A 9,727-nucleotide genomic window follows, 5' to 3' on the forward strand; every position below is an offset into this window, starting at 1 on the left:
TATATCCGTTTGACACGGGGAAACGTTGTTAGCGGCGTTCGACCGACGTTCGATCGACGTTCGATCGACGTCCACTGACCAGGTAACGTCACGTAGCACCACGCCGGCCAGACAATTAACAGCGAACGTTCGTTTTACCTGCACGCCCCCACGAATTACCGACCGCTCCACCCTGTTTCTTCTTCCACGATAATCGCTCTATTCGAATCGACGGTAATTCGTCCCGTAACCGCAAACCTGTTACTCGATCGACTCGAATTTTCTCACGTCGAGTTGACAAGCTCTTTCGAAATTACAGGCACTTTTTCCTGTAGAACGTTGGAGAATTTCGCTAATGGTCCGACGACAACTTATTTACGTCCCTTGAATCACCAATTCTGCGTCACGCGATCGCTCAGTCGTCGTAGCAAACGTTGTTGCGCGTGAATCGCGTGACGTTATTGTTGAAATTAGTTTTTCGACTAATTTCGGCGAAAAGAAGAGACTGCAAGCTCCTTCGGAAAGAAGTACCGCTTATTCGAATTCCTCGTAATAAACTCGCTTTCGTGTTACGACGGCGGAACTGGAAATTTCCGGCTTGGAACGAACGCGATTTATAAATTACGAGAGCAGTTGTACCGGTGGCAAGACCACAGCAAACGATGATACGTTTAAAGGGAGCAGTAGATCAGTTCTGTCTAACGAATTCAGACAAGTTCACGCGACGAGACGGAAACAAGCACGCGCTCGAGAAACTCGCTCGTAGGTAGAGCTTTCTAGTATTTAGGCTCACTAAATATAGCGCGAGTCCGCTATAAATCCCAGACTCCCGGACTTGCCGAAACTCAACCGCTGCTGCTCGCTCCTCCTCGTCCAACGTGCCGATTTTTCTCCGTTATCGCTATTCTCCTTTCTCGAGTTGTCGCTGTCTTCTGGAATTCCGCGAAGGGGAAGAGGTTAAAGGTGAATGGAGTATATCGTTTAGCAGTCGAGCTCTCCATCCGTCAAAGGATTAATCATGTCGCTTAATCAAGGGGTTGGTTTCGTGCAGCACTCGCATCTCGTCGCCGTTATTACGATTTAACGCGCGTCTCGCTGCGACCCGTGGTTAGGTTCACCCCCCGGACGGGTGACGAATTTCTCGTGCAACGTGTGACAGTGAAAGCGAAGCGGGAGTCCTGCCTAAGTGGCTGCGGTCTTCGCGGAAGGAAATAAGTCCCCTCTCGCGAAATAAGTCTAATCTCGCTACTCGCTTCCACGGACACGTAGGGTTAAATGTTAACGAGACGCGGGACAAGCCAAGGACCTACTCCATCTGGCGACCATAAATATTCATCGAATTGGCGCGCGCGCGCGTCGAAGTGAGGACTAAAAAAAAAAAAGAAAAAAAGCACGGACACCGCATGCCTTTTCGCTGTTGATACGGCGAAGTTGAAAGGTGTCAAGGTGTTGAAGCGCAGCATAGGTAAGAGAAAAAAAGGCCACTAATGGTGTACTCGTAAAATGTTTAGGTCACGGAGGGAGGTTCGAAAGAGCCCAGTGCCGTAGCATGCCGGCGAGCTGCAGCGGGTGGTGGGGCGTCTCTGAGAGAGCGCGTCGATCGGCGTCGTCGGGCGTCTACTCGGGCGTCTGCGTGGTCAGGCAGGGTCCAGAGAAGCGTGCCTACGTTAGTGTAACAGGAAGAGGAGGAGGAGGCGGCGGCGAAGGAGTAGGAGGAGGCGGCGGCGGAGGAGGAAGTAAGAGGAAGAGAAGGAGAAGGGGGAGGAGAAGAAGGAGAAGAGGAGGAGGAGGAGAGGAAGTCAGCACGGGGGTGCTCGAGGCGGCGAGGAGGGACCGATGAGCGCGGGGGGGGATGGGGGCTCGGGGTTGGGCCCCCCTGAGCTGCCGGGGGCCCAGCCGACTGCCGCGACCCCCCCCATCCTCGGGCAGCACCAGAACCACCAAACTGCCCAGGACGGACAGCCGGCCGGCGCGCAGTCGCAGACGGGCCAAGCACTCGGGGCCGGCGCTGGAGCCGCAAAGTCCACCGCCAAGAGGCCGGCCCGCAGGGGTGGCAAAGCGCCGCCCGACAGGCCGGTCAGGGCCCTCTTTTGTCTACCCCTCAAGAATCCAGTGCGCAAAATGTGCATCGACGTTGTCGAATGGAAGTATCCTTTTTCTTACAAACGTTTTCGCGCTCGAAAGCGAAATAGGCCAACGGAGGAGGGTGGAAACGTACGTATACTTATTTACCGTCTCGATTCCACACTCCCCCGTTGACCTCTTACGTAAAACGTTTACCAAACCCAAAAGCATGCAAACGGACAACATTCCTTCCCTTTAATTCCTCGCCTTTTCTCCGCTCGATCGTGCACCTTAACGGGAAAGGAGTTTTTTATTACGAAGAAGAACGCGCAATATCTTTGATCTGCAATGCGACGAAAACTTTCTCCACGCTTTTCATCCTCTGTTTGTATTTAAAAGCTCTCGAGATCGTGAGAAAGGCGCAAAAATGAAACGAAAGTTTTCCCATTCTGGCGAACCATCGGCCGCCGCACTACCGGGGTTATTTTCATTTTCCTTAACCAGTCCTTTTCAGACCTTTCGAGTGGCTTATTCTCATGACGATATTCGCGAACTGCGTCGCCCTGGCAGTCTACACACCGTACCCGTTCGGCGATTCTAATTTGACCAACCAGTATTTGGTAAGTAGCAATTTCTCATCGTAACCCGTTCTCGCTGTAACTCCCTGACCTTTTTATTCTCTATCGCGGCAAATACTAACGCACCGAGACCTTGCGCTATTTTCGTTCTTCCTCCGCGTGAATTTTCTGCCACGTGGCAAACATTTCAACGATCCAGCACCGGAGATAAACAAGTTCTACGCTTTTTTAATTTTCCTGAAATTATTTTTTTCTTCTCCTTTTTTTAACGGAAGATCGACAGATCGTTGCCAGGCACAGCGATGGGAGTTTAGGCTTGCTGGTTTAGAGGTCGAAATACCGTGCGAACGACGAATTCCGATTAAGCTAATAATAGAGAAGATAATAGGAATAACAGTTCCGTTCGTCGAACCACGCGAACCGGTCGGGTTATCGATAAATAAACACTACGTCCAAGAGATAGGGTTGATGGCATGAAACTTATTCGAGGTGAAACTTCAATAATTGCTCAATCTTGCTGACATCGGCATCCACCGTTCCCCGCTATTATTGGAAAACATGATTCACATATACGGGCCAGTGTACACCGCGCTCGAACGGGAAAGTCGCGACGATAGATCCTTTTCGACGCGCTACATTTTACGTACAATTTCCTCCGTAATTCGTCCGAACCACCTGTTTAGCCTATGTTTCGACGCTCACCGAACGATTCTCGTAACTGAAAACCATGAAAGAGAATGCAGAGCGGGAAAATAATAAGCGCTCGAAAGGAAACCGTTCGAAAGAGCGACGAACGCGAGGGTCGAATCGAAACTGGGGAAGCCGTGTCCCGGAAAATGGGTAAAAGGTTTTCCGAAATAACACGTTAAGATCTAGCCTTCGAGACCAAGTATGAAACCTTTTATTAGAGGTCTGGCTTTTTCCACCGGCTTATTGCGGCCTGTAGAGTAAACTCTTCTGTGCCGGCGTCAGACCGGAAATTTTGGTAAAAAGCATTCGGTACATTGACGCGTGGGTACCGTTTCAAGGCTCGATTCACGCTGGAAAAATAAGGTGAATTTCGCGCTAACTTTTCTTGCACCAGTATTACCGCCGATTTTTTTATTTTTCTACTTTGAAATTTCGAACGGTATCAAACGGAAGATGCCTCGTGAATTTTCGCTGGAATTTCAAGCGATACGTTCGTTTCTTTAACAATAAGTTACGTCACGGGTCCTCTACACCCTCGTTCACACCGATGTCTGCCAAGAAGAGCGTGCAACGGACAAGTGGGTGTGGACGGTCTTTGATCAGCCATTGATAATCCACACCCGGCATAAGTATACATACATACGTACTTATTTACGTATGTATGCGTGGTATGTCGATGTATGAGCGTTTAGATATGAATGGACTTGATCAGCCACTTGCTGGCCAATGCGGTGGAAGTTTCTGCTCGATTGGTCTCGAACGATCGACAATTTCGCCGGCGTAAGAAAGTTTCGTAGGTTTGAGTTTCGAACGCGTCGATTCTTCGTGTACTCGTTGCTCTCGCGTTTCTGCGCTTTCCTTGCATCTAATTAAAGCTGTACGTTTACTTTGGACGTGTGAACGATTTCACGAATTATCAGAAACGATTCAGTAGAAAGTCTCGTGACTTTTCGGACGTTGCACGGCGGTGCTGTTTCTCGAAAAGCTGGCCAAAATTCTATTTTCGTAGTACATAGCAGCTTTAAATACCGTTTGAATTTTTTAAATATATATGTTGCTTACTGAGATGTAGACCGTCAAAGTTGACGAAATTTCATGCTCCTCAATTTTTTGAAAATTTCATCGGTTTAACTTCAATGGCATTGGCTGAGTTCAGATCTTCTATATTTCGAATTTCATTGGTTTAACTTCAAACTCGAATAATTTGAATTCGATTCTGATGATTCGCAATCAGAATATAAATAACGACTTAGAATTAGAATAAGAATAAAAGAGCATTCTTCATTTCAAACAACAGTTATAATCCACAGTTTCCTTCTATTACTTCCGCAGCAATAAACGCAGAAATGCCGAGTTTTTCAGAAAAATTCACTTGAAAACAACGTGTATACCAGTGATATTAGATCGTCCATTTTGAATTTTGCATTTTTCATAAGATTGTCGAATTCTTGTAACCCGAAAAACACAAGAACGATAATTTCGACGAAAATGGTAGGAAATTGAGAATTTTGAGGCGATGGAAGAAAGTGTCTCCGTTTTGTCTCACGTTGCACTCCCTTTGGCTCTGTGTTTCAGGAAAAAATAGAGTATATATTTCTTGTGATTTTTACGGTCGAGTGCGTTATGAAGATCATCGCTTATGGCTTCGTGGCTCATCCTGGCGCTTATCTTCGGAACGGCTGGAACATATTAGATTTCTCGATAGTAGTGATAGGGTGAGTACAATACTTTCCCATTTATACCACATTATCGATACGCGTTTTTAACGCACGCAACCGACAATCACGTCGCGAACCAAGTTTCGGTAGCGGAAAAAACCCGGAATTTACGGTGCTTGGTTTTGCTGTCATTGGTGCGTGGCATGTTTCGCGGCAGGATAAACGCTCGAGATTAATTCTGTTTTAATTGGAATCGGGACACGTTCTTCGCCGCGTACATATACCGCTGGTTTTCTGCTTGCGTGGCGGTCCTCGGAAATCCTCGATTATGGGATCTCGCGATCCTCCCTCTGTACCGTTTTATCGCGATACCCGCTTTCTTTCAACAAGTTCCGCTTAGTTAACGAAACAAGAGGGTTTCTCGTCTTTCACTCCAAGTTCGCCTCCGAGGCAAGGTACTTTTAATTTCGACTCGAGTTTCGTATCGTTCTCCACCGACGTTTCTCGCGTTCGCTGAATCCTAGTCCGGCAAGAAATCGACTCCGGGACAATAGGAGAGAAAAGGGGCGAATGGTAAAAGGAGCGTTCCGATTACAGAATGGTGAGCATAGTATTGACGACGCTGATGAAAGAAGGCTTCGACGTGAAAGCGTTAAGGGCTTTTCGAGTGCTACGACCTCTCAGGCTGGTTTCCGGAGTACCAAGTAAGATTTCCATATCAAAGCGACAAGTAAGACGCAACACGCAAACGTGTTAACTTACGTGAAAACTCCGTCGATCTGTGCAGGTCTTCAAGTGGTCCTAAACTCTATTTTGAGAGCGATGATACCCCTTCTACATATCGCTCTGTTGGTTCTGTTCGTCATCATTATTTACGCTATCATCGGCCTCGAGCTATTCTCTGGGAAAATGCACAAAACGTGCAGGCACAATGTCACCGGTGAGTATGCTTCTCGGAGCTAACCGGCGCGGCGCGTCTTCTTATTCCCCCGCGATTAATAGAGAACCGATCGAGGAGATGCTGGCAGGGACCAAGCGCCGCGGGAGTTCCCGGCTTAACCCCGAAACACACTTTGCACCGGCGCTATTTTAGATATGATTCAGCCGCGGCGAAACTAACGTCTAATTATTCTTAGCGCGCGGTACGCGACCTGCGTGGCCCCACGGTAAACAGCTGATTCACAGATCGATTAGAAATTGATATAAAACCGATCGATCGTATTCGCAGACGCGATCATGGACGAACCAGTTCCTTGTGGACCAGGTGGCTACCAGTGCGATAACGTGGGACCCGAGTACTATTGTAGCAAGCAATTCTGGGAGGGTCCGAATTGGGGTATCACCAATTTCGACAACTTCGGCTTGGCCATGTTGACGGTCTTCCAGTGCGTTACTCTCGAAGGCTGGACCGACGTACTCTACAGCGTAAGACCCAATTTCCAATCCTCCGCTCGACCTCTTCAACCCCTTTCTCTTCGTTTTCTTTCTACCTGTCCTTAGATCGAGGACGCGATGGGAAGTTCCTGGCAATGGATTTATTTTATCTCGATGGTCATACTCGGAGCTTTCTTCGTGATGAATCTGATTCTCGGTGTGTTGTCCGGGTGAGTATCGAAGAACCTTCTCTTTTTTTCGGTAGCAAAAAGGTTGTTCGGTTGTCCTACCTCGGAGTTTCGATATCGACTACTTGCGACCTCACCTACCCCCCCAGCGAGCCTCCAAGTATATAAATATCTCTTTGTTTCTCTGGTGGATGTACGCAATAGCGATTGCGTAGCAACCTGAGCGACGATCGAACCGTACGGTATCTCTCTCTCTTTGTTTCTTCGCGTGATCTTGCGAAGGGAATACGTAATAGGAAACGTCGCAAGTTCCTTCTCGTTTCTTTCTTATTTCAATTTCCATTCGCGAACGTTTCAATTACACGCCGTACGTCTGTGCCTCTAATCACGCCGCTTTGCCCCCGGTGCAGCGAGTTCTCGAAGGAGAGAGAGAAGGCAAAGGCGAGGGGTGACTTTCACAAACTGAGGGAGAAGCAGCAGATCGAGGACGACCTGAGGGGCTACCTCGATTGGATCACGCAAGCCGAGGATATCGAGCCGGAGGCCGACGAGCCGAAGATGCAGGATGGAAAGAGTAGGTCCCGTACCTGCGAGTAATCTCGTTAGTATCTTTTCTTATTCTTATCGGTCGGTCGATAAAATCATTTTTCCAGCCAAGCAGCAGAGCGAAATGGAGAGCACGGATCAATTAGAGGGCGACGAGGAGGGTGTTCAACAGGAATCTGCGTGGAGGAGGAAAAAGCGGGATTTCAACAGGTGAGAGAGAAGGTTAACGAAACGGATTACATCCGACTACATCGAATACTTTTTCTCTGTCGACGAGAAAAGTGAGCTGCTTGAGTTTGAATTGTAAATTCGCAGAGTAAACAGGAGAATGCGGAGAGCGTGCAGAAAAGCCGTCAAGTCGCAGGTTTTCTACTGGTTGATCATTGTATTGGTTTTCCTCAACACCGGGGTTCTGGCCACCGAGCACTACAATCAACCGCACTGGTTGGACGACTTTCAAGGTATGCCATTTCACGATTAATCACCAACGTTTAACGTTGCACGTTTAACGCGCAATTCTTATCTTTCGTCACACAGAGATCACGAATATGTTTTTCATCGCGCTCTTCTCCATGGAGATGATGTTGAAGATGTATAGTTTAGGATTTCAAGTAAGTTTCGCATACTCCGCAGAGGGAATTTCTCGACGAACGACTAAAGTCCTTATTTGAACGAGAACGCTGTTTATTCCGCTGTTCAGGGTTACTTTGTCTCGCTGTTCAATCGTTTCGATTGTTTCGTGGTGATCGGTTCGATCACCGAGATGATCCTCACCAACACTCACGTGATGCCACCGCTCGGCGTTTCCGTTCTCCGTTGCGTCCGGTTGCTCAGGGTATTTAAAGTGACAAAGTAAGTGCTCTCGCGGCATTTTTCGCGTAATTCCCAAGGAGAAACCGACGCTGCCCTTCTATTTTTAGATATTGGAGGTCGTTGTCGAATTTGGTGGCTTCCCTGTTGAACTCGATACAATCGATCGCGTCTCTCTTGCTTCTGCTCTTCCTTTTCATCGTCATCTTTGCTCTCCTAGGCATGCAGGTACCATTCCTTTCTCATTTCCAACCGTCAACAGCTACCTGCAGTTTCAACGTACGTATCTATTTTCCCGCAGGTATTCGGTGGAAAGTTCAATTTCAGCGAATTACAGGACAAGCCTCGTCACAATTTCGACAGCTTCTGGCAAAGCTTGCTCACCGTTTTTCAGGCAAGCTTCTCAGCCTCGCGTGTCCCTGCCATCACTCCCGAAACGGTTCAGAAAATGATCATTTTCTTTCGATTCGTAGATACTGACCGGTGAAGATTGGAACGCCGTTATGTACGATGGAATTAGAGCCTACGGCGGTGTTTCAAGTTTCGGCATGCTCGCCTGTTTCTATTTCATCATTCTCTTTATATGCGGTAACTGTATCCTTTTTGTCACCGAAGAAATTTCACGTTATTCTCAAGTTATTCCCGTTAAATGATCCTTGACGAAAGAAGCAACGCAGATATCCTCCTGAACGTGTTCTTGGCCATCGCTGTCGATAACCTCGCCGATGCCGAATCGCTGACTGCCATCGAGAAAGAAGCAGAGGAAGAGGTGAGTGTTTCGATTTGTTCGGGGCGGAGGAATGCAAGTGTGTCGCGCGAATAAACGTTCGGTCCTCGCAAGGCCGAGGAAAATTAGAATGCCGGTCGTTTTATCGTTCTGAAAAGAGCGCCGGATAGGAAGGCTCGTTTTCCGTCGCTCGTAATCACTGACGCCGAGGCCGTCGCCGCCGCCAACCTAGACGCCAACCTAGACGCCAACCTAGACGCCAACTTCCTACCAGAGATACAAGTTATCTCATTGAATATTCCACTGCTCGCAAATACTCCTCCTCGATTTTAATTACACCTCCGGCGATATCGGTTCTTCTCCGTTTCGATGCGCACAACCGCTTTAAAATTTTGTTATAAACGCGAGGTATTAAGGCCAACCGGCGCGGCGGTACGCGACCTTCTGAAAAGTCAACTTTAGATGGTATTTCGTGGAAACTTAGAAACCGTCCATTCGGTATTTTAATAAACGAGTCTCGCAGTGTTATCGCGCGTTTCCCCCCTTTTAATACCGCATTCCCTCCGCAAACCAGTACGCAAAGCAGATACGCAAACCGACGTAACGTAGGAAAAGAGGATCGCGTACTCTTCGATCGAGCTTTTCAACGAGCTAACGACAGATTTCACGGATAAGACAGTCTCGCGGGAACCTTGGAAAGAGCTTATCTCGCCGCGAGATATTTTTTGGGGGCAAGGTGATGAGCATCGTTTTGCCACTGACTTTTAATAGGACGCGGTTATTGGTCGTGAGTAGCGGGTTTAAACCGTCGCGTCGCGTCCGAGAACTGTGTCATCTCCTTTAATCGGTGCGCTTCGCCGCTTCAAGCGGCTGCGAACTAGAAAGCACGCACACACGCAAAATCGAGGTCGTCGCAATCGAATACCGATACTTGGGAATTAAAACCGTTATCGAGAAACATTCGCCGCGTCGCTGTTAGTTTTCTATTTATCCTTGCCCTCCCCTCTGCACTCTCCCGACCGCCGTCGCTACTCTCCCCTGCTTTTTTGCAATATTTCGTAACGAGGCTCTGTATAAATATGCGGAGCAGCACGAGCGTGAAAGCCTGGCGCG

General features: G+C 48.2%; 1 protein-coding gene across 1 annotated transcript in view; it reads left to right on the plus strand.

Annotated features, from left to right (window-relative positions):
* The first annotated feature begins 1,728 nt into the window (after positions 1 to 1,728).
* LOC108577837 (muscle calcium channel subunit alpha-1) overlaps positions 1,729 to 9,727 on the plus strand; it is a 24,369-nt gene continuing 16,370 nt past the window's right edge. The window contains 16 exon segments of the mRNA XM_017941048.1: positions 1,729 to 2,126; positions 2,558 to 2,663; positions 4,887 to 5,026; positions 5,567 to 5,673; positions 5,757 to 5,927; positions 6,219 to 6,394; positions 6,470 to 6,573; positions 6,942 to 7,105; positions 7,185 to 7,287; positions 7,393 to 7,538; positions 7,615 to 7,688; positions 7,778 to 7,929; positions 7,998 to 8,115; positions 8,189 to 8,281; positions 8,361 to 8,481; positions 8,565 to 8,656. Coding sequence (XP_017796537.1) covers positions 1,816 to 2,126; positions 2,558 to 2,663; positions 4,887 to 5,026; positions 5,567 to 5,673; positions 5,757 to 5,927; positions 6,219 to 6,394; positions 6,470 to 6,573; positions 6,942 to 7,105; positions 7,185 to 7,287; positions 7,393 to 7,538; positions 7,615 to 7,688; positions 7,778 to 7,929; positions 7,998 to 8,115; positions 8,189 to 8,281; positions 8,361 to 8,481; positions 8,565 to 8,656 — 2,178 coding nt within the window. The 5' untranslated portion in view covers positions 1,729 to 1,815.

The sequence above is a fragment of the Habropoda laboriosa genome, unplaced genomic scaffold (assembly GCF_001263275.1).
Source record: "Habropoda laboriosa isolate 0110345459 unplaced genomic scaffold, ASM126327v1 scaffold816, whole genome shotgun sequence".
NCBI lineage: Eukaryota > Metazoa > Arthropoda > Insecta > Hymenoptera > Apidae > Habropoda > Habropoda laboriosa.